Below are 25,005 nucleotides of genomic sequence, written 5' to 3'. Positions count from 1 at the left end.
ACAGCTGAGGTGCTGTGTACTGGAATGTTGTAACCACTAGTGTGAGACTGCCTAGGTGAGTTGTGTTGTCAGTTTGGTTTTTTTAGGTCACAGTTATCTAGATCTACCTGTGCTACTTTATGCACTGGAACAGCATTTATGGGATTGTTGGTGGTGCTTTTTGAGTGAGGGTTAATAAACTTCACTACGTCCATGTCTTTTGAAAACTAATTTGCAATCTGTGGAGGCCTCACTCTGAAAATTGTTTTCTACAAGTTTTTCGTAGGAAACTTGATTTTAATTTCTGATAATGACACCAACATGTACAATAAAATTCTTCACTGACATTTAGTCTTTTTTTGTTCAGATCTTTACAGGTATTTTGTCAACAGATTCTCAGAAACATCCTAAATTATTTTAGGAAAATTCATAAAATCCCATGCAAAGTCTATAGGAAAATCAGTACATCCAGTTAATTTATATACACAGATGGTAAAAACAGTATTTGCCTCTATTGCTTTTGTTCACTGTCATGGTTTTCAGCACTTGCTGCTGTTTTATATTTTATTTGAGAAATCCTCTTTAGTTTTTCTTTTCGTATTTTTAATGCCATACATAGGAATGTGGTCCACGTGAGAAATAAGTATGTTCCATTGTAGAGACAATGGATTTTGGTTTAGAGCTGTAAGTACTCAGTAACTACATTAGTAAATGAGGTTTTTAATTGTGAAAGAGCAGAAGGCACTATTTTCTGTTGAAGAACTGAGAAGGCTACCTTCATTCATGTGTCAGTGTAATGTTTAAATGAATCTACTAAGTTCTCTCTTGGAACAAAACATCAATATATTAGTGAGTGCTTATCTGTAACAGTCTTTTAAGCTGTATCATTATGCCAGCTTTTCAGAAAATACTGAAGAAATATTACTTGTATTCATGTTTCAGATGTCCTTTCTTTTATTCTCCCTTCACCCCTGTATATGTGAGCTGAGTTTCTGCTAACATCAGCAGGAGCTGTGTGTATGTATGTGTCTCGAGAGAGAAATTTAGGGCTTAATGGTTTATTTTTTAATGCTTCAGGCTGCCTGGAGACTCAAGAACCAGAATAGGGTTCATAACGTTTGACAGCACTGTTCAGTTTTACAACTTGCAAGAAGGTTTATCTCAGCCTCAGATGCTGATTGTCTCAGATATTGATGGTAAGTAAAAAAGAAAATGGAAAATAAATTTTTGAGAAGCTACTTTTTTTTCCCCAGAAGAAAGATTAGAATCTCTCAAATATTTTTGTATTAGGTCAATTTTATTGAATGTATAGGGAATATATTTTTAAAAAATAATCTTACACTAACTACAGAGTAGGTGGTGTTTAAAAATTGAAATTCAGATGTTAATTTTGAGTTGAATAAAACAAGCTTTGTACAGACTGTATTATTCTCTCTAATATATGTATCAGAAAAGTAGACTATTTCATGGTACGTGTAGCAGTGGGCAGTGAAATGTTTTGTTCTACTTTAAGGTTATTTTTTTTCTTTAATAAAATGCTTTTTTCTGTTCTCCCTACAGATGTCTTCCTACCTACCCCAGACAGTTTACTTGTAAATCTCCATGAAAGCAAAGAGGTATGATTGCTCAAAATGTATCATTAAATTTAAAGAGTTAAATATTCAGAATAGAGGTTCCTTTTAAACTTTGAATTCAAGCCTATCTTTCTAATATTTAATTCCAATGATACTTCTTAATTATAGAAGTATTATATGTTGTTTGTTTTGATGCATCATAGTTTTTAAAATTATGACTTTGTTTCAACACACTAAGGAAAACAAAGCTGAAATATTTGGTACTGATTGTTCCACTTCAGTTATGGCAATACAGCTTTTTAGGAAGAGCAGAAAATCTCAAGCTTGCAAAATCTTATAAATACCTTTCAATCTGTTCTGCAGCTGATAAAAGATCTATTGAATGCATTACCAAATATGTTCACCAATACAAGAGAAACACACAGTGCATTGGGCCCTGCTCTTCAGGCTGCGTTCAAATTGATGTCTCCAACGGGTGGTCGGATATCTGTGTTTCAAACTCAGTTACCATCTTTGGGAGCGGGGCTTCTGCATTCCAGAGAAGATCCCAATCAAAGGTCAAGCACAAAGGTACAAAAACTTCAATATTCATCTCGTGAGACTAGGGACTGGCCATGTCTTTCTGACTTGCATAGTTCTGCAGATCAACTCTTGTTTTTTGTTTATACCGATTCACTAAATTTTAATTATTCAATGTCTGTGTTTGTGTATTGAAGATCACTAGTTTATACACGTATGTATGGTATTACTTGTTTCAAAATGCATGAGCTGTCTTTCGGGTCTTTGGTCCATAGCTTTTCTTGGAAAGCAAAAGAAGCTGCAAATATCTCTGACTCAGTTAATCCTGAGTTTTGAACCAAAGCATGGATATATTAAATTGTAGACCTAAAACATGATTTCTTATTATTTTTATGGCCTTGTAGTTTACAGCATCAGGTAAGTGTTACATAGTTACATGAATATTTATTTGTATGAGAATGTAAACTTCCTTGAAAGTAGGATCATAACTGCTTGTAAATACAAACTAAAAGAATATGGAACATAAGGAAAACAGTTTCTGCAGGTGGAAAGGCCTATAAGTTACTGCTTAAAGGAAACTTCCTTATGATACTTAGCTACTGAATAGTATGTCTTTTGTTCTGTGAAGTCTTAAGAGAGCAAGAATGTTGTCTTAACTCTTTCTTGTATAATTTATTCACCAAAGGTGGTCCAGCATCTTGGTCCAGCAACAGATTTTTATAAGAAGTTGGCACTGGACTGTTCAGGCCAGCAGACTGCTGTGGATTTATTTCTCTTAAGTTCACAATATTCCGATCTAGCTTCTCTTGGTAAGGAGTACCTAATGCATGCATTCACTCTTTCCACACTGTTGTCTGTCTTCAGAAGCACAGGCTACTTCAGGAATTCTTAAATCATGTAAATCTTCTTGCATTTCTGTAAATGCGGCTAATGCTGCAAACAAATTGACTTTGAAGTTGTGTCATGGTTTCACCTCAGCCAGCAACTAAGCACCACTCAGCCACTCACTCACTTCCCCTCCCACCCAGTGGGATGGGGGACAGAATTGGGGGGGGCAAAAAAAAGTAAAACCTGTGTGTCGAGATAAGAACAGTTTAATAGGACAGAAAGGAAGAAAATAATATTGATAACAATAACAATAATAAAGTGATAATAATCATAATAAAAGAATTTGAATATACAAAACAAGTCATGCACAATGCAATTGCTTGCCACTCGCCGACCAATGCCCAGTTAGTTCCGGAGCAGTGATCCCTCCCGGGCCAACTCCCCCCAGTTTATATACTGGGCATGATGTCACATGGTATGGAATATCCCTTGGCCAGTTTGGGTTAGCTGTCCTGGTTGTGTCCCTTCCCAACTTCTTGTGCCCCTCCAGCCTTCTTGCTGGCTGGGCATGAGAAGCTGAAGGATCCTTGATTTGGTCTAAACATTACTTGGCAACAACTGAAAGCATCAGTGTGTTATCAGCATTATTCTCATACTAAATCCAAAAGACAACACTATACCAGCTGCTGGAAAAAAATTAATTCTATCCTAGCCAAAACCAGGACAAGTTGATAGCAGTAAAGAACAGAAGTATTGGATTGGTGGTGTCAGACAATTCATTCTGGGATTTCAGTTTTAAACAAGAAGATACTCTCCTGCTCAAGAACAGGGAACAGCCAGATGGGAAGGAATTAATAAAGTTTAATCATAGGGGTAGAAGAGAGTTCTCATCTTTCACTATTAAACCAAGATTTGTCTCTGCACACACTTAATTTTGCCTCTACACCATTAAATATTTCTGCATGCACTCCTGTCTTAGTTGCCAGAGGTAGCATGCTTCTTGAAGTAAGTGTGTAATTAGATAATTGTGTATTGGGGTGACTCATCACTGTCTTCAGTGGCCTGAGTCTGGGCTGGTTCTTGCTGTCTTACAGATGTGGGTCATATCAAGAAAAAGATGAACCTAGATGTGACTTGCAGAAGGTTGGGCACAATTTTTGTGTCCTGACTTCATGTTACGGTTTTACCTCTTAACGGTATCTTTTCTTCCTTCGCAGCTTGCATGTCCAAGTATTCTGCTGGATGCATCTATTACTATCCATCTTTCCATCGCAGCCATAATCCTGCTCAGGCCGAAAAGTTGCAAAAAGACCTTAAAAGATACCTTACAAGAAAGATTGGATTTGAAGCAGTTATGCGCATAAGATGTACAAAAGGTACGTTTTAAATACTGATTCGTATGGAAAAGTTGATGTAAGCATGTTAACTATCACTTTGAATGTGCTTAGTCTTTAGCAACATTACATTTCAGGTTATTTCTCTTTCACTGAAGAGTGAGATAGTTGCCTTCTTTATGTAAGTTACGTTAGCTTTTGCCATTTGGTGTTTTGTTTTGGTTTTTACTTAAGGTGGCACCATCTCACTTCAGCTAAGTTGATGTGTAGTGTAAGGGCATCATTCAGTTTGGAGTGTTCAGAACTGAATGTGAACTCTACAGGTTCATGCTGTGAAATGTCTAATGATTCACATAATTGATTCTGCGTAGTAGTTAGAATAAGTATTTTTACTGTTTTTTAGACATAGCTTGAGGGCTGTGGGTTTTAATTATTGATAGGAGGTTTTCATGCTGTTTTGACCTCACTCTGTGCTATTTAATCTGCTTCTAGGTCTTTCAATACACACTTTTCATGGGAACTTTTTTGTACGATCTACTGACCTATTGTCCCTTGCCAATGTCAATCCCGACGCTGGATTTGCAGTACAAATGTCCATCGAGGAAAGTCTGACTGACACATCTTTGGTTTGTTTTCAAACAGCTCTTTTGTATACTTCCAGCAAAGGTAAATAAATTCAAATGAATTGGCCACTGGGCTTTTTGTTTCTTTTTCTAACATAATGTTTGTATGGTTAGTTCCACAGCCTTTTGTTGTTCTACATGCCCTAAGAGAATCTTGTTAAAGCTAGTGAGCCTACGTGGCAGTTAATCACATAATGTAAATCTTTATAAATTCTATTTTGATGGGAAAATGTAATTTATTTCCATCTTACATAGAGCTGATTCAGCAAGATTCCTTTATTTAAAAGGCATACTGTTGTTACAAGCAATAATAAGTTTGGCACGCACTTTGCCCAAAATCACAGACCCGTGATGCATTGGAGCAAGTTTGTAGTACATTGGGTGGGCATAAAGAATAGCAGCTACTTCCTGTTGTGGAATGTGCCACAGAATTTTGGGATGGAAGTCAATGTACTTCATTTGTAGGATCAATGTGTTGATTTATAACATTGTGGATGTTATAAGCTAGTTTGTGTTATGAACTTGTGCTGATTCAGAAGTTGAATGCTTTAGAGCATTGCAGAATTTGAACAGGGTAAAACGAGTGCATCTTAGATGAGAGAGATATGCTGTAATGACTGACTTTGTATACCTCTACCAGGAGATATTGCATAATGGTTTCTACTTACTTTTATTAGGTGAACGTCGAATTCGAGTGCACACACTTTGCTTGCCTGTAGTAAGTTCGCTGGCTGATGTATATGCAGGAGCGGATGTACAAGCAGTTGTATGCCTCTTAGCAAACATGGGTGAGTACAGACCAGGAAGATTCAAATATCTTTTTGTATGTTCTCAATTTTGCCAGATGTTTAAATGAAGTAGTGAATGAAGCCTGGGTATTGTAGAAAAAGGTTGGAGTGGAGCACACTGAAGCCTGAGAATACAAAAGATGACAAAATCAAAGTTATACCAAGACTGTTAACTGAAACATTCCTTAGTCTGAATACTTAGTTGACCTTAGTCTTTTAAAAGGAGCCTTCTTACATTGTTCTCTAGAGTTTATTGAAGGACAGAATCATAACACACCTGGATCAAAACTCCCATTTTTGTATCATCATGGTTGTTATCTCAAACTTTAGCATTCTAGGATTACTTAAGACACAGAGAGATTCAGTGCAGTGAGTTGCTGGAGACTAAAAGGGAACTTATGCCAACAGTGTAAGATATGTCTAAGTCTGAGATATGGATTAGTTTTCTATGCTTCTATCCTGTTGTTGCTGGGTTTAAGGATTCTTACTTACCCCTACTTGTGGGTCATAAGTAGCTGTTTCACAGACTGATCTCTGCCATTGAATGTGTATGCTTCTGTGCAGCATTTCAGTATATGCTGTATATTAATAGTCAAATAAATTAGAAGAAATAAATAGTACTTCTGTATCTCAAAAGTGCATTCAGTCCAGCAGGTGGCTTCCTCCAACCAAAGGATTTGCAGCCCTTTCTCAGCAGAGAAAGGTGAAGCTTCATTTACACTAATCATAATTACGCCACTGAAGTAATGGAAGAAATTTCTTGGGGGGGGGGGATTGCTGCAAATCTTATCTTGGAGGTAGGACAGCAGAGAGTTTCATCAATAGCTAAGTTATTTGTATAAGGCTTAAAACAGGGTTTATATTTAGTCTCAAGTATATACCACAGCTTTAAACAATTTTTTTTTTTAATTCTCTAAGAGTAGGAACTAGGGAGCTAAGATCAGCCACACTGTATTTTTTTAAGCATCATGAAAGTGAGTTTCTGTACGGGCAATAGTCTCATTTACTCCTAAAAAAGTTAGGACCACAGGTGTGGGTTTGTGGTTTTTTTGGTTTTTTTGTTTTTTTTATCTTAAAATATCACCCAAAAGCACAACTATTTTTAAAACTCAAGGGAATGAATGAGGCCAACTCTAGTAACTTCTTGTATCCTTCTAACCCAACAGCTGTGGATCGCTCAGTTTCATCCAGTCTTTCGGATGCAAGAGATGCCTTAGTTAATGCTGTAGTAGACTCCTTGGCAGCATACATGTCAACTGCCTCAAATCTGCAGCAGTCCATGTTGATAGCACCAAATTCCCTCAAACTGTTTCCACTGTATATTTTGGCCCTTCTCAAACAGGTATGTATAATCTAGTGGATTAATGTTTGATATTTAATTCATTGTTCAATTTGAGGAATTCTTCAGCTCTAGGTCAAGCAATGCCTGCACTTTACTAAAATTATGAAAATTGGGTTATTCTCTTCAAGTTTACAGGACTTTCACAGAAAAGATGACTGTTAGCTTATTTTAAATGATTAGTGCCTGAACAGTTTAATGGTATGCTTGGTTTTGAATTTTTTGGATTTTGTGTTATTTTCTTTTACAGTGAAAATAAAACCAAAATGCTTGTGGCAGCCAAGGAGAAGAGGACTGATGTACTTAGCTTTGTTGTAGAAGTGAATGTGAACTTCAGTTACAGGAATATTCGCCATTGAATCAGAATATGGTGCTTTCTCCATTGTGTTGCTTCTCACAGCAATTGTTTACTGATTGCTTCTAAGGGAGATCTGAAAAATCCAGTAGGAAAGAGTTACAAAATAAATTTTATCCTATGAGAGCCTAGTTTCTGCTATAAAACATGAAAGTATATTTCCCTTTCAAAGCTTTTCCTTAACATTTAATTCTTACCAATATAAAATCAGAGTTAATCTTATCCACAGAATTATCTTTTTTGAACTCTGCTAGGCTCATATCTTCCCATGATATCTTGCATTGGTGAGTTTCACAGGCCAGTAACATTTGTCAAGAATAAAGATGAGAAATGCTGGCCCAGTCACGTAAAAATTTTACAGAAAGTGTGTGTGGGGAATTTTTTTGTTGTCCTTCATCAATAAAAAGGGAGAATGGATTAAGTTTTAAAAGGTATTGTATTCAAGTTGTATTTGATTAAGATTCTAATGTACCTCAAGATACATTACTTTACAAAAGCTTTGCCATCTTTGCTTGACACTTTCAAAAAATCTGAAATACACTGTTTAGATGTGACATAAAATACAGGACTTATTTGAGTAACAACACTGTTCTTTTACAGAAAGCATTTAGAACAGGCACGAGTACACGCTTGGATGATCGCGTATATGCAATGTGCCAGATGAAGAGCCAGCCTCTTGTTCATTTGATGAAAATGATACATCCCAACTTGTACAGAATAGACAAGTTGATTGATGAGGTAATATGAAGCCTGTTTTATAACATTTTCTAGTTTTAATGGTCTGTTAAACCTGATGTTGTGCTGCAATAATTTAAATAAAGCTGTTATTGTAATGTAAACTGAACATTTTCCATAAGTTATAAAAAAACCAAGAAAAACATTCATTTTCAAGTTCTGAGTTGCAAGTACAGTACTGTGTTATGAGCAGAACTGTGGTTTTACTTCACCTTGTTTAAGTGACCACAATAATTCCATGTTTTTCTATTATACAAAGAAAGCAGATAAGATTGTATGTATTGGAAATATCTCCAGTGTGGTTTTGTGTTTTAGAACTGCCTGGGGGAAATGGGTGAGGTAGATTTGGTGGAAGATTCTAGGTTTTGTATACTTAAACCAGGTAAAGTTGCTTGGAGTAACAAACTTTCAGTGGTTTCTCAGACTGATGTGGATGAAACAGAGTTGTACTTCTAGATGGTCATGATCAGACTGAGGAAGTACTTCATGCACGAAACCAGATTTTATTGGTTCGCCTTTTAGAGAGGTAGCCTAGGAAATATATGCATTTTTTAACAGAAGTAAGATTGGATTTTATTTAAGGTCAAAGTTAGTTGTAATTGCAAAAATAAGTTGGTTTTTTTAAGTAAGTTTTCGTGAGCTTGTTAGTCACTAGCTTTGGAAAAGTATATGTAGGAGTTTGTTTTTACGTGTCATACAAGATTATATAGTAACTTCAGTAGTTTCTCTGGCAGTTGGTATTGTTCAGCACAACCTGTGAGCTATTTATAGTCTCAGTTTCTTTTAAGGTATTTCATAAACTCACATATGCGAGTCTGAACTCAGTGTTCTTCAGTGGAATTGATTAGTCTTTTTATATTTCCTCCCCACTCCCAGTGTTTGAGAGGCCAACTTCTTCAACTAACCTTATTAAGCTTTTTGTGGAACTTATGCTGAAACACTATATTCAGTGTGCGAGTGCTGTGAAGAGCCAGCAGTGTCTTTGGGAGATCCAGTTTTATTAGCAAAGGATTTCAGATCAGTTATTTAGAGTAGAATAATACAGAAAATAGGGCTTAATTAACCTACTGAAATTAATTGACAAACCACATTTTAAATCATATAACAGGGTGCTATCTGCTATTTAGTACTACTTCAGTTTAAACTATTTGTGACGGAGGCTGTTCTTAAATTTCTTGTTTCTTTAGAAAATTCTATGATATGTATTACAGAAATTTTTTTTAACATTTTTCCTGGTTTTCTTTTCTCTTAACACTTGATTCTTGAGAGCATTGAGTAAAGCCTGGAACTTTCCAAAGTGGAAATCAGTAGCTTGATATTCATCATTATGTATAAATCCCGAAAAGCATCTAATCTATTGTTCTAGAATCTGAAATTTTTAAAATAGTGATTGTTTTTAATAATCTTTTACCATGTGGACATGTGCTTAGTCTTTAGACTATTTTTTCCCTACATTATTTGCAGAATGCTTCACAGATTCTTAATAGATATTCAGCCTATTTTTGTATTGGAGGGGGAAGCAGCTTTAATCTGAAAATACTGGGGGGGAGTATTGTTTTTGGTTTTATTGCTTCGGAGGAAGGGAGGGTTATTTTTTAATGATGTTATTGCTAACAGCCAGATTGTTTAATCAGATCAGTCATAGTACTCTATGGACAAACCCATGTATTGCTTCAGGCAGGATGTTAAATCAAGGGACTTTCTGTTACTTGAATGCAGTAAAATAGTGAACCCTTAGGGAGTAGAATTTGATGGTTTTCTGCTCTTGCAACACTTCTACTGAAGTTGAATGCAATGAAAAAATCTATGGAGGTTGTTTGTAGAAAATTTAAGTGTCAGCACTAGAATTCTTCTGAACGTTTGGCATCTATAGCATGAGAGATGTTACATACACAACTTAAATGAACTTGCATTATCCTTTTTTTAGGTAATAAAGTAGCCTTTAGGTTAAGTAACATTCTAGAATTGTTTGATGTACACAATCATTTTAGGTTTAACATGGCATTTTGTTACATGAGAATCCTCAAAATTCTACTAGAGATTAACAGTGTTTTTTCCTGTTTCATTTTACCTGGTTGAGATAAAAAATAGGATTTATTTATATTCTAGTGTTATTGAGTACTGTTTTTTGTTACAGAGTACAATACATGTAAATGACAGAGTTGTTCCTCAGCCACCTCTTCAGAAGTTGTCTGCAGAGAAGTTGACAAGAGAAGGAGCTTTTCTTATGGATTGTGGTTCGGTAAGTTACCAGTTTCACACATTCCTTTTTTCCCCCCTAAAAAAAAGCAATGCATGCTGAATTATTAAAAGCAGTCAATTCTCAACAGTAACAGTGTAGTGAATCAGCATTCCAGGTAACCTGGCAGTAATCTGTGTTCCAGTGAAAGGCTTTCATATTTTGATCAGAGGACTGACTGTCTTTGAGGTTGCATAGTAAGGCTTCAGAGCTTAATTTTTTTCATGCTAGACTGATCAGAATATACCAAGAGTTCACATCGAGTTGTTTTTTTCTGGAAATAATGGATTTCCATTTTCCAAAATTTCTCTTAATGGTTATTAAATTAAATTAAAGTCTCTAACAAAGCACTTCTCATTGATGCAGGAACCTTCTCAGTTACACACAAATATAAGTGGTTTTGTGATTTGTGGTTTGTGTGATGTAAGAGTTGCAAGAGTGAGGAAACTGTGGAGAGTGAACAAAATCTGTAGATACAGTTTAAGGTATTAGTAGAAATGACACTAAACACACTTAATTGGATAAGGCATTATGCTACTCAAATAATGTAATAAAACATTATGCTACTCTAATTGCAGTCTAGAAAGTACTTTAAACCTTATATGAGCTCAGGGGCTGAGTGTGAATGTCAGACTAGCTTCTTTGTCCAGATGTCTGCAATAATTACTATAGTGTGTTTTGATAATTGATGCTTTACTATGACTTGTTTAGATTGGGAAGTCAGTGTGCAGTAACTGACACAGTGGTGTGACTTCATAAAATTTTAGGGTTTTCATTTTAGGAGGTAACATGGGAAATTACTGCATTAACTGTTCCAATATAGATGCGTCCTGCATCCTCATTCTTTCAGTATTTGCATTCTACCTATATTTTTTTTGACGTATAATGATCTTATTCCAAATGCTACCAATGTATTAATAAGTAAGCGTACAATTAGTGAATATAGAGATGTATATGTGAATTGCAGCTGGAGCTCTCAAGTCATTCATTTACATGAAAGGTATTATTCTGGTATTATTCCAATTACATCACCTCTTGTCTCTTTCTTTAAAATGTGTGCAAGGCCTTTACTAAAAGTGATTCTGATATCTTACAGATTTTTTACATTTGGATTGGAAAAAACTGTAGTAACAACTTCATAAAAGATGTCCTTGGATACCCAAACTATGCATCAGTACCACAGAAAATGGTAGGTGTTTTAATGAGCTGTGCTGTATAGTGCTTACATTTGGACTCTGTATTTAGTCTATTTTTTCTGCATTTTCAGTTTTTAATTACATAACTGTGAATTAGGGGGTTTTTTTATTGGGTACCTTCTAACCCCTTGCCAGTTTCATAGGAGACAGATAGAAGTTGTCAAATGCTTTCAAGGAAAGAACGTAGACGTGTATATTTTGGCATTCGTGGAATGCCAAAAAATTGTTTGATGACATGACTGCTTTTATTATTTTTATGGAAATCCTTGTGGGCTCACAAGAATAGGATGGAATTTCATAGAATGAATACAAAAATTATCTAGTGAGATGTGTTAATTGTTAAGATTAGAGTTATTTTATTGATACCATGGTTTTCAGAAGCCTTGTGTTCTCTGAACCTGGTGTAAGATACGAAATCTAGGGTATGATGTTATAGGCCTGTAGGTAAAGGGTAAGAGTTAAGTTTTGCTCAGCTTCCAATCCTTGAGTCAATCTTAAAAAGAAATGCTTTTAGCTATTAGAACATCAAAGACCCTTGGATGTGTGTTGTGGTGGAGTGGTTTTTATGTTATGACCTGTACCTATAGTCTTGTGCATGAACAGAGCAGCAATTAAAGAGAAGACCCCTCTTCTGTGGGTAGTGATTCCAAAATGTCAACAAGTGGTGGGTAAGGATGGACCCTTTTAAGAAAAGGGTCTAGAAAAGTTCAGAACCCAATGGTTATATTCAGATAGTACCAAAAATGTGCCAGTCATTGTAGAAACACATAGGAAGATACTTTCTGCTTATAAAGCTTGCATAGTAGGAAGGGGAAAAGTAAGCAACAAGTGGTAATTATAAGAACAGGTTAAGAGTGGTGAGCTTTAAGACTACTATAAAATTGGACTGCTTGCTCAGAGTTTTGTATTTTGCTTGTATTAGCAATTTAAAATTGTCCCCTCTGATCAGCTGGTGGTAAGTATTAGTTGACAGAGTTTTCAGAAAGAACTTGGTTAAAGGAAGGATGATAACTTTTTTCAGTGGTTACATAGCATTTATTATAGTGAAAATGAGAGAAAAAACCTAACATAAACAAAAGCTATCTTTGCTTTTAAATTATGTCCTCCATTCATTGACTACAAAGGTAGCAATGAAACTACTTTTAAATCTGTAATCAATTCTTCTATGTCATATTAATTGTCTTAAAAGGTTATACTGGCCTAAGAGTTGGTATATTTAGCTTGGTGAATGGCTCAAGGTTTTTTAATTCTATTTTTTTCAGCTCAGTCCCCAACCAAATAGTCCAGTATAATCTTTGTGTTGAAATTTGCTTACAATTCAGATTTCACTTCTTCATGTTTTGTTCATTTTTTCAGTGATGCAAAATGCGACATGTAGGAACTTGATTGACAGGGGAAGATAAAGGCAAGAAAACTGTAAAAGCATCATTTTGAAAAGATTACTTTTTAAATGAGTTTGTTTTCTAAAATCTCTTGCACTTAAAAGGCAGTTTAAGTTAAAGACGCACTGCTTCCTACGGAACAGATATTACTGAATTTTTGTACTTTAAGCTGAAGAAAAAAATGTGTATATGTAATCTGTGGTTGGTAATTTCTTAATAGAAATTGTGGCCTGGGTCATGTTGCGACTATCAGGATCTATTTTTTTTTTTTTAAATAGTTTTGATAATAAAAGATGATGACTTCTTTCAATTACCTTCAACCAGACACAGCTTCCTGAGGTAGATGCACTTTCTTCAGAAAGGACACGATCTTTTATATCTTGGCTTAGAGACAGTAGACCTTTAAGTCCAGTTCTTCAAGTAATAAAGTAAGTATTTCTGTTAGATACTGAGTAATTATTGGCAACTTGTATTTACAATTTCTAATTGACACTGATGAAAAGTGGGAATATCTGGCCTGGAAGAAACTTGAATAACATCCTCTTTCTGGTTGATAATAGTGCTGTTATCTAAAACTCCTTAGCAACAAAGGTCATCTTTGAATCTAGTGCAAATTCAGTTACTGGTAGTTTTATTTGTAGGAATTAGATGCATATTTTTATATTCTTAAGAATATACTAAAGCAGTGGATGTCCTTATGATCAGTGGGGTTAACGAGGTTAATTTCTGGTATAGCTTTTATAATTTCAGTACATACATATAAAAAAATTCAAGTAAGGTTAATAATCTGTAGGTGGTTTAACAGTTGTATCTATTTGTTACCAAGCTCCATACAGCAGTTGATTTATGACAGATGAGGCAAGTTTCTCAAGCTTTTTCAAGCCACGACCTGCTTAAAGAAGTTTAAATTCTATAAAATCTTTATGCTTAAGTTTACATTTCTTTTGTCTTCTCTAGAGTAGTCAGTTTACTGAGCGAGATGGGAGATCACATTTTAGAGAGTATGATGACTTTCTCACTCAGATAAATAATGTTTAAACATAGGAGTGAAGCTCTTCAGCTGTTGGCATTGTGGCTGCTGCTTGAATTGCGAGTAGTGCTGAAAGACCATAGTAAATAGTAGGGCTTTACTGCACACTGTACTATACTGGTACAGAGAACTGTGCCCCAGCAAATATTTGCTGTGTCCCAGCAAATTTTTACTGGGGTAATAATTTTAGATAGTAGGTCTTTGACATGTTTACCTTCCCTGTTCTGTTGCCAGATAAGAAAAACTGGGGAGGGGATTGAGATGTAAATTTTCCAATTTTTTTTTTTTAATCTTTATCAGGATTTAATTTAACTGTCAGAATTCATTGCAACCAGCATATTTGTGAACTTCTAAAAATCATTTTTGTTTCCTTTTTTGTGTTTCTACAAGGTATTTTAAATGCTATTTCACCCACTGTTCTACCATTTTATACTTCTTAAAAAGATGCTGCTGTTTGGTAGTGTATTACAAACTTTAGGGTTTTTTCTAAACTTTGGTATCTTTAGACTGAATCTAGACTCCAAAGGACAATAAGCAATTCATTAGAACTTATGCTTGAATTTACAGTGCATTTTTTTTCTCAATGTTTGGACTAAAATACCTTCCTCTCTTCTTTCAGAGATGAGAACCCTGCCAAAACAGATTTTTTTCAGCATTTAATTGAGGATCGGACAGAAGCAGCTTTCTCATATTATGAATTCTTACTTAATATTCAACAGCAGATTTGTAAGTGAACAAGGAATAAATAGAAGAAAAATCCTGACTTCAGACAGAAGCATGGGCCAAGAGAAGCATATGGGAAGTTATGAAAGTGGATGCTTGTTCTTCACAATATACAGTGACCAGCACTGTTTTGGAAGCTTTACAGCTAAAGAAGTATACATCTCAGAATTTTGCAGATTTACTTCAGTCTAAAAGTGCTAGGAGTGATGAAGCTGTTTCACTAGTAAACTTTAAATTGGTTTATACACGTTTCCAGTTGTGCAGCGGTATGGTGCTTTGTTTATTGCAAGCCGGTGAATTTATGTAGCTATGTGGGATGATATTTCTTAATGAAATGTACAATTAGGTAAAGCCTTTTTTCTTACATTTATTATAGTAGCCCTTCCAGATCCAAATTCTTAACAGAGATGTCAAAGGGCAGTGATGTATGTTGGCTGTTTATATGAATTTCTTTTTAAAAGGAATGATTCATATTTACTAAAGACTTAAGCGAATTCCCTGTGAAAGTTGTAGAGTTTCAGTAAAGTACATCAATTGTAGAAATAAAATATATAATGTACATAAATATTACATTTGTAAAGAAAATGTAAAAAATGTAACTAAAAAAAAAAAAAAAGACTTAGCTCAGTGTGCAGAATTGTTGAGTGCTCAATGATGAATTGTTTTGTCCCAGGCTAGACAATGAAGTTGACTATTAAAACATGCTAAAAAAAAGTATCAATGTAGAAGGAACACAGCTACTTCTGTTAATTTTAGGTGAATTTATTTATGATTGGCTTACTAATTAAAAATATTTTGCTTTATCATGTGTTTTTATATTTATGTAAGTATAATCTTTTTGCAGCTAAACTCTTACTGAACTGAATATTGAAGAGAACACGTTTACCACTTTATTTCACAGACCTCTGGAAGGGACAAGAAAACACTGCATAGTCTGTGTAATTGATATAAAGTTTCTAAACCCCTTCCTATGTATTATCCTAAAGAAGGCCTATCTGTTAACCTTGTTTTACGTTTTGTAAACTACTGTAGTCTTGGTCTAGGTTTCTGTAACTTGTGTTGTCTGCTGTTTAGAGTAAGCATGGGTAATCACTCACACTTGATGATTTGATTTCTGCTGTGATCTAAAGGAAATTAAAAAAGAGGGGGTGTAAAAATTAATTACCTTCCATCAATGAAAGTAAAAGCTTTAAAATGTCAAAATTCAAAATGTAATCACACTGTTGCATCTTTCTGAAACCTTGTTCTTGCTAATGTTTTGGTAACTCAGTGGCTTGGGCTTTTTGATAGATTTATCCCAGATGTTTAAATTTGGTTGTTAAGTTGGGATGGTTTTGGTTTGGTTTTGTTTAGAGGCACGTTAGAAATAATTCATAAAGCACAATCACTCATACTTGGTATTCTGAACTTTAATTTGTTTGGTTTAATGAAATGCGACTACAATGAAATAATTAAGTACAAAAAAGTAAATGATGATTACTATGATTACATTTTATTTTAAAGTAGCCTTGAAAATGCTAACATTGCATTTTAACTGCCATAGCCCCTGAATCAAATAGTCAAGAAAAACTGTACTAGCTGTGGTTTGCAAATGCTTTAAAAGCTACACTAATGAAATTCTGCAAGTGGTGTTATTCTGCATGTTAGCACAAACTCATTGTTTGGAGAAGATACCTTATAAGTTATATTTGTTTGTTGTCCTTAACTAAATGTGTTTAAGTTACCCAAAGATTGCTTAAGAGAAACTTTCCATTTAGTAAATTAATTTATCCTGTAATAAATGTCTGAGGCGATGCTGAATGTTGTCCCTAAATCAGACCTCCAGGATTTCAGTACTTGTTTGTAGATTAACTTGCATTGGGTGAAAGCTAAGTGCTGCTGAAGAGTGGGGCATCTTAAAAATAATTTGTAATTGCAAAGATGAGAAAGGCATGTTACAATTTTAAATGCCCTGTGATAGATCCTTCTGACTTGTGAGCTTGGTATTGAATATGTGGGAACATACTATGCCATGATTAATTGCAACATATTCTGTAAAAACATTACTTAAAGCTTTATTCTTCTATGGATTTTGTATATACAAGGTGTGAAAAGTACATCTTGAGAGCTATTTGTTCAGTAAAATTATTACATGGCACAGAGAATCTAATTATTTTTTCACTAATTATAGAGTGCATCTCTATTCTGGCTGATCTTTGGTTTAAACTTGAAAAAGGCAGTCTTACAGAAGTATCTTGAATTTGAAGCATCTCAGGATTTAGGGTGTCAATTTTAGTGTTTTGAACAATAGAACATCTGTAGGCATGACAAAAGTATCTAAAAGGCTATTTTACTTATGATGGTTTGGACCACACCACTGTACCAGAAGATACACACCGAAAGATTAATCCCTGCCAAGGGATGCACTGTGAAGCTCAACGAGCTTTTTGCCTGTTGAGTAAGATTTTGGAGGAGAGATGAGGCATACTTTTGTCTCTGTTTAAATAAAGTGCTGAACTGTCCAAAGAAGAAATCTAGCTATTTTAGGGATTGAACTTTTCCCAAATGACCTTCAACATTGCATAATATAAATCATACCTATTTCATTAGAAATTTAAGATATGCTGGGGAAGATGTTTCCCAGCCCCAGCTAAGTAAGTCTTTGGGGGATCAGTTGAAATTCTCAGTGTTCTAAATACTGACAGTGGGCATCCCTTTCCATGTCTTATTTCTAAAAGCAACATCTTGTACCAATTTTACCAACTAAGTAGTATGGGAGTTCCTGTTGGAGAAATTACAGTCCAGGGAGCTCTTACAGTGGCAGGACACGGCTCCCAGAGAATTACTACTAAGCTTGATTCTGTATTTTGTTCTTAAGCTTATTAGAAATAAGCCTATTCATTAATCTTGATGTGGAGCTTTGTGGCAATGGTGAAAAGATGACCAGATGCAGGTGATTTTGTTTGGCTTTGGTTTTCTGTACATTTTGTCAGATACTGAAAAGATGGTTTTGTCATTACTGTTATTTTTTTAAAAGTCAAAATGCGTTGTTAGTAATCCTGAGAGTCAAGAGCTCTTCAGTAATTTTAAATGTGGAGTCTTGTATTTGGCCTGAAAAAAACCCATAATTTAAGAATTTTATGCAAAATTTTCAAGGTATGGGACGGAAGTGGGTTTCTGAGGGAACAGTTGCAACCTCAATCACTGATTTCTGTAGTTAGAAGTATTAACTCATGCATAAGAATCCTGAAAGATCTTTTGGGGGTTTTTTTGTTTTGTTTTTTTCCAACTTTAGAGTATATTTTGTCTCACTGCTGTATTCTGATTGCAGGCAGGATGTAACCCTGCAAAAGCTTAGCAGCCAGTTTCAGTAATAGTGAGTTTGGAGGTCTGAGGCTCTTAACTGGTGATGAATTTATGGAATACCCCAAATCTGTATCAGTTACTACGTCAAAAATTACTTTAATGGCTTTTTGTTTAAAAGCAGTTCTTCAGATTTTAATAGATACTAAATCTTTTATATAATTCTTTCTGGTAGTTTACTCTGTTTAAAAAAAGAGTGGAGGGGTGTCTATATACGCTATTGCTTCTCATTTTCATAAAGGAGGTATAATATAATCGGAATCACAAAGGTTAAGTTCTAACTAGAGTAGTAATAGTAATGTAGTAGTAATGCCTGTTGGACCCCAATAATTCTAAGATTTAGCATAACAGGTTTTTTGGTACAGTTGTGTTGGGAACTTTAAAGGGAGGATGGGCAGACTGTAATGATTTATTGATGTAATTTCTTCACCTGTCAGAATTAAAAAAACCCCACATTTCTAGCAGCCTTGCATGCCTTTACTTAAACTGACATTGTTATATTCAAATGCAGGAATCTGGAAATTGTGGTTACAACTATTGCAAATAACTGGGATTTCACGTCTCTCTGTTTTTCCTCACAAGCTATTGATGGTGCGTTTTCATGAAAAATCCAAAGGCATCCTACTTGTTTATAGGAAGAGAATTCTCACATGATTAGTGCCATGTAAAAGAGATTATTACAAGAGCAATGAAAATTCAAATTAACCACATTATAGGTGTTTCTTCAGTTTGTGCTCCAGTCCTGAATTCTTATTGATTTCCTTCCATGGCCTTTGATGTCTTTTTCCTTCACAATTTTGATAACTAGAAAATATCAAATACTTCACAGAATTTATTTTTGTTTGAAGGTCCTTAGCAAAAGTGATGGAGCTGCCTAGTGAGGAATATCAGTCATGCAGAAGATATTAGCAGTTGCACACTTCTGTGGAAGATAAATAGAGGAGATGGCAGAACTCCTGGAAATATTTCAGAACCTGCTTAAAAAAAAGATTTGGAAAAAGAGAATGAGTTTTTAAACTTGCTTTTCTTGCACCTGTTTATGATTTTCTATTTTATATTTTCTTAAAGCTGTGTATGTGGGTTGTATTTGATTTTTCAGATATTAGGAGAACACCACCCTAGAGGCACCAGCAAATACAGATCTCCAATTACACCCTTAATCATGTTGCCATTAAAAGAAAAGTGACAGTTTTAAAAAGGTCAAGAGTCTTGGAAGGAAGTACTGTTTGGCTAGCAAGCGGTATAATATTTCTCTTCTTGTTTTTATCAACATGAGTAGAAAGTCTCTGCTTGTGAGACACTGAGGTTTTGCAGAATTCTTGAGTGAAATGTTTACTGGCACAAGAATCCTCAAGCATGAAGAAGAGTTGATAATTAACCATCTTGGTAATCTGCTAGTCATAGGAGATGTTATTCTCAAATTGTTTGAAAATGTTTAAAAAAATTAACAAAAGTTTTTAATGTTAGAACATTAAGGGGGAAAAAAATCACTTTTAGGAAAATACTGTCTTTTGTTAATAACTTCTGTAGATAAGATGCTTTCAAAAATTTCTACAGGCTGTAAATCTCAGTTTTTATGAATACAAAATGTACTAAAAATTACCTGATGACCTAATGCTGAAGCCAAGAAAAAAGAATAAAATGTGTAGCAGTCAGCTGTAGCTAAGGAATTCTTTCTGCTTTTCTTTGTCTCTTTGGTGGCTGAATATGCTTCGTTATCCGAGTAGAGCTTAGGGGAAGCCAGGAGTAAAAGTAGAACTGGAACCACTGGTATGCGTGCTGGATGTCTTCATCCAGCTTGCTGAGCATGTGCATAGCTTCTGAAAGGTGGGTGCTTTGACTGGCGATCCAGATATTCAAGTTTAGCAATTTCTTGTGATATGGCTGTATTTCTAAGTGCCTTATATGTTTATTCAAAATAAAAAGCCATCTGAGTTTCCAAGCTTCCTCTTTTCCCCACGCAAACTATTATTTCTAGTTACCAAAAATACTTTATTTACACAAAAGCGTAATTTATTCTTGGAGAGCAAGCACAAAATCTTTCAGCGTTCCAAACACATGTTTTGAAAGTTTAAGTTCCTGGAAAAAGAGTGGAAAGTGCCTCTGCAACCATGACTTTGGCATCTCCAGCAGCACGGATGGATTGGTTCTGCAGGAGGAACGCAGCCATCGAGAAAAGCAGCATGCAAGGTCTCTGTCAGCTGCTCCATCACTGTCAAACTGCAGCTAGACCATCGAGCAGCGTTGCTCATCCACCTGCTGTGGCATCCTGTCTGCTTTGAGTGACTGGTATCGGATGGTCCAGGGTGAAACGTGAGGGATCCCTAGTGCGCAGGTTGTCCCACCCTGAGTTGCATCTCTACCTTATGTATTTAGAGATCAGCTTGACATGTGAAACCCTGTAGGCATGTTTGCTAATCAGAATAACTGAGTATTGTTGACCTTAGATTGAATAATTTCTTCTAATGAAAAGTTTTGTCATCTAATTGCATGTGAAGAGAATTATAATTTTTTCTTCTTTCTGAAAGTTGCCAAATGCTCTGTAGCTGCATGTGCTGGGGAGAATAGGGGATAGCAAACTGCTTTACACCCTTCTTTCTTTGATACCCTGTTATGTTCTCTCCTTAATTTGCTTTCTAAGACTTTCAGTTTTTCAGTATGTTTACATTTTTGATGGTGTTCATCTGTCTTCCCACACCACCTGGTAGGACTATACTTGAGATAGGTACCTGGTACTATGCAAGGTATCACAAACGGAGTTGCATGAACTGATTTACATAAAGGTGGGTATCATCAGCCTTTTCCCTTTTCTACTCTTTTTCATCCTAATTTCTTGTTACAGTGAACTTTGCTAACAGTAATACCTGGGTCTTTAAATAAGTGTGTGTTACAAAAACTAAGTTCTGTTACATTATATGGCTTCCTGCAGAAGTTTAAAAAACAAAACAGAAACAAAACTTGTGAACTGTCTTCCCCCCTTAGTGACAGTTTCCTAAGGTAACAAAGAATCTTTCAGCTCCTTACTTCAGAGTTTAGGAGTTGCCTTAAAAAACAACTGGAAGTAACCAAAATCTTACAGAAACTGTGCATGTTGTGGAAAAGGTCTAGGCAGGACTGCAGGGCTTCCTGAAGCAAGGACTTCTAGGAATGTCCTTCAGCTTTAACTTGTGAATTTTACATGAATTGAACCTAAAATGGCTTAGAAGCCAGCATTCTCTCCAACAAGTTGCCATGCTCCTGGCAGTCTTTCTTCCTTAGCCTAAAACAGTAGCGGGGCAGACAACATGCTGCCACCTCAAAGGGAGGGAGGACTGTTACCCAAACAAAGAATATTGCCACAAAACCCTTGCACAAACATGCTCTGCAGAACAGGTGAATGGAGTTTAATTTCCTGGGAAGGGAGTGGGGTTGGAATGGATCCTCAGGTCCCTGAATATTTGCATAAAATGGGGTGTCAGAATTTTTAGAATTAATATGGTTGTGACTCAACAGAGTTTGTGCTCAGCTCTGGTGTTCATTTGTAATGACTCATGTGAAATGACTTAAGAGAAACAAACAAAAAGAGCCTGTGTTTCTAGTTGTGCATGGCTTCCTCTGGTGTAATTAACGTTTATGCTTGCTTGAGGAGTCATTTGTTACTGCTATTTGCAGTTTTTGGACTGTAAAGTATTTATTTCAGTTCCACTCCTTCACCTTGATTCCATCGTCTCTTCTGTATATTTGAGTGAAGTGTGTCGAGCTGTGCATAGCTATTACTAACTCTCAGTTGCTAGCACTGAGTACTTACGCAGAGGTGGCCAGATGTTCTCAGTGAAACAAGGATGGCACTGTGCTGTGTTTAGTCCTTGCTTCCTATCCCACACTGATGACATTAAATTTACATGTTCTCACATTTTAAGCTGTGAGTCATTCAGAGGTGTAGTGTAGGTTGTTAAGACTGCCTGAGTGAGGAAAACTACTTAAATATAGTGTTTCTAAGCTCTTTTTAATACTGCAGGTGCCAAGCTGAAGACTTGAGCTCCATCCTTGTGGCAGACTGATGCAAAAGGAGCCAGAGCCTGAGTCTGGCTGCAGCTCTGCCTGATGTGGGTGGTGTGTCAAGGCAAGAGGCAACAGCTGAACTTTTTCATCGTGCTACTGCTCTCTGATGACAGATTGTCCTGCCTCAAGCAGGAGCTGGGCCTGGAATGGCTCCAGAATTAGGAAACCCTAAACGGGAGATCTCTGCCCATATTTTTCCAGTGCGTTGGTTGTGTATTTCTCCCTGGAGCTATGGCTCCAGTGGCAGCTTAGACTGATTTCTCTGCGCAGTGGTGCTGAAAGGGGAATCCCTGCCCTGTCCCCACATGCTCCCACCGCCTCCCTTGTGTCAGCAGCAGCGGTCCTGCAGCTGCTTGTCCTGAGGCACAGGTGTTCACAGCTGGGCAGCCAAATAAACTCTTGGCAAAGATTCGAAGTACGCTTACGGCATTCACGTCACCCTATACAAATTGTTCTTACTGTTTCAGCTGGCTGCTTCTGCAAGGTCCCGAGCGCTCAGCACCTTGAGGGATGGAGAATCTAAACTTCATTTTATCCCCCAGGAAATATGTTAGTGATGGGGACCTAGAAGCTAGCAGGACTCTTCTCCTTGGGACCCTGCGCTCCCCTGGGGTTGTAAGGAAAGCTCTTGGTGTTGGCAACTGCTGCACAAAGGCTTAATGGGCTGCTAAAATTGTACTGGGAATATGAAATTAAAAGCTGATGTGCTGCTTCCATAACTAGAACAAACTTAATGTTGAACTTGTGACTTTTAATTAATGTACTCAAACAACAGTCTTTGCCACAGATGGTATTCTAAGTGAATTCCTAGTGAGTTAGCCTGTGTTACCGGGCTGGGGTCAATTTAAATGCAAGCTGCAGCCCTCCCCTCTTGCACCAGTTTTTCTTCATCTGAAGCTTTTTTGGAGATAGGCACTGAACCATATCCTGTGCACTGATTTCCTGCCCAGTGCAAGCCATGTTTGTGTGTGCAATCCTGACCTGAATAATGGCTTACTGCTTAGCTGTGATAGTTTTTTGAGACTTTTGTGCCTATTGGGTGATCCTATGTGTCATTCCTGCATGAAGTTCCTAAATGCGATAATTATTGTGGTAAAAATTTGTGCTTATAGTGCATCAAAGATAAATTTACAAGCAAGAGAAAGCACACAGGAAAGTCTAAGCAAACAAGGAGATACAGTAAAGTCTCAGAAGAGGGAGGAAGAAATGATGATTGTGGGTGATGCAACCTCCCCATAATCGCAACTCAGGTCTCTGCTCTACTGACTTAATGCTCCAGTGCAATTTAGCCTGGCAACTGTGTAATAAGAGCGTAATTTATGATCCTCCGCCTAGTCTAAGCACTTCTCATTCCTTGAGTAAGAATTTATCTCTGTAATTGGAGTCCAGGTCTTTTCCCATGTGGCATCACGCTTTCCAGCAGTTTATTTAAAAAATCCTATGGACATGATCCACTGCTGTATAGAAAATTCAGAGCTCTTGTCTGTGTTCTCCGCAAGTCGGTGATAGGTCTCATCTCACTCTTCTTCTATTAGAGCAGGAGGATTCGTATAGCAGAGCTAACATTTTGCAATGAGCTCTTCTATACTTGGAGGAGAGATTTTTGCTCTCTGTGCATGGGGAGAGAACATAGTTTTCCCTGGTGAAAAAGTTTGTCTTTACATTGAATGGCCACAGTGCTGTTACCATGTCCAGAAGGAGCAAAAGAACTTCATGTGCTCCTCTCTTCATGAAAACATAGGAATTTGGGTTTGATCCTTGTAAGTTTGGGGAAGATTCAGGCTTCTTACTAATGACTCGCAACAGCCCTACCTGGAATTCTGCATGGAAAGCTCGAGATCTTAGCTTATATTTGCTGCTGAAGAGGAGAGATTTTGCAGCAGCCTCTCATCACCAGATGCGAGATAAATCTCTCAGTAGAGACGTGGTTTTTGGAAGTATCACATAATTTTATTCCATTCCATTATATTTTCTGTTTTGAACTGTAGCATGCAATAGTTAAAAGAAAAACCTCTAGCTGTTGGTTTTCAAGGAAGATATATTGGAAAGTTTTGTTCCAGGGGGCTGCTGGAAGTGGGAGGAGGAAATCCTGCTTACTGAAGGAGGACAGCATAGAACTGCCTTAGGGGGAGAGCTTCAAGCTATCTGCCGTGGGTTTGGTATCGTTGTACAGATGGTGACTTTGAGTTTTGTCATCAGGTTTTTTCTGCTCTCTCTCCCTTACCCTCCAGCTCTGGAAAAGTACCCATGAACAAACGAGGAAGCATTAAAAGAGCTGTGAAGAATGAAAACAAGACAGAGGATGAGGAAAATGGCTCTGGCTTCCCTGTAATCACGACTGAAGTTGCATCTAAGCATATTTGTTTCCTTGAGTGATGCAAACATCATCCTGTAATTGGGGTCCTGCTTCATTTTATTATGGGACTCCTATAGCTGGCTAATGAAGATGATTACCCTGTAATTAGGCTGTGTGCCTTCCCCCTCTGAACGTATTTGGAATATAATGCACGGCACCTTCAGTCACGTTCCTCCCTGTGGTGAAGGTAGAGATCTCTGCTCTTGCAGTTTTGTGCCTCTGACAGTCCAGTCGGTGAGACATGTCTGGAGTTAGGGTGCTCTTCTAGAGCTTGGTATTTTGCCCAGGGAAAAACCTTTTAATTCAGAAGATAATCTGTGTCCTTCTGTCTTACCTTAAAGTTGGTTTTGGTTTTTTTACCTTGACAAAGATTTGAAACAAATGCCCTGAGATGTATGAGACAGACCCTTTGCCAGTTGTAAACACTGTGGCCAGGGTCCGTCTTATTCCCCCTTAGTTTCACGCTTCCCTAGAACTCCGTCTGGTTTTATTTTAGTAAATAGTTTCCTCTTTAAAAAATGTCCCTGAGAATATGACTTGAAACGCAAGTCTCAAGCCTGTAATAATCTGTTTCCCTAACCATTTTCGTACTGGAACTGAGGCCAGTCATGTATGTATAACA

General features: G+C 36.6%; 1 protein-coding gene across 11 annotated transcripts in view; it reads left to right on the top strand.

Moving 5' to 3' along the window:
* Nucleotides 1–15,859, top strand: part of SEC24B (SEC24 homolog B, COPII coat complex component) — a 49,551-nt gene extending 33,692 nt beyond the window's left edge. For 8 of the 11 annotated variants that reach the window (XM_052774757.1, XM_052774729.1, XM_052774715.1 and 5 more), the window contains 13 exons: nucleotides 1,057–1,175; nucleotides 1,540–1,595; nucleotides 1,917–2,123; nucleotides 2,758–2,881; nucleotides 4,118–4,276; nucleotides 4,727–4,900; nucleotides 5,535–5,645; nucleotides 6,812–6,987; nucleotides 7,940–8,077; nucleotides 10,212–10,316; nucleotides 11,410–11,502; nucleotides 13,216–13,319; nucleotides 14,541–15,859. In XM_052774757.1, the coding sequence (XP_052630717.1) occupies nucleotides 1,057–1,175; nucleotides 1,540–1,595; nucleotides 1,917–2,123; nucleotides 2,758–2,881; nucleotides 4,118–4,276; nucleotides 4,727–4,900; nucleotides 5,535–5,645; nucleotides 6,812–6,987; nucleotides 7,940–8,077; nucleotides 10,212–10,316; nucleotides 11,410–11,502; nucleotides 13,216–13,319; nucleotides 14,541–14,655 (1,681 nt within the window). In that variant the 3' untranslated portion in view covers nucleotides 14,656–15,859. Of the gene's footprint in view, nucleotides 1–1,056; nucleotides 1,176–1,539; nucleotides 1,596–1,916; nucleotides 2,124–2,757; nucleotides 2,882–4,117; nucleotides 4,277–4,726; nucleotides 4,901–5,534; nucleotides 5,646–6,811; nucleotides 6,988–7,234; nucleotides 7,428–7,939; nucleotides 8,078–10,211; nucleotides 10,317–11,409; nucleotides 11,503–13,169; nucleotides 13,320–14,540 lie in introns of those variants that run through there. The other 3 variants (XM_052774750.1, XR_008233208.1, XR_008233209.1) reach the window with 3 other exon arrangements.
* The last annotated feature ends 9,146 nt before the right edge of the window (nucleotides 15,860–25,005 follow it).

Source organism: Harpia harpyja, chromosome 2 (genome assembly GCF_026419915.1).
Source record: "Harpia harpyja isolate bHarHar1 chromosome 2, bHarHar1 primary haplotype, whole genome shotgun sequence".
Classification (NCBI taxonomy): domain Eukaryota; kingdom Metazoa; phylum Chordata; class Aves; order Accipitriformes; family Accipitridae; genus Harpia; species Harpia harpyja.
This window is presented reverse-complemented; position numbering and strand designations above follow the sequence as displayed.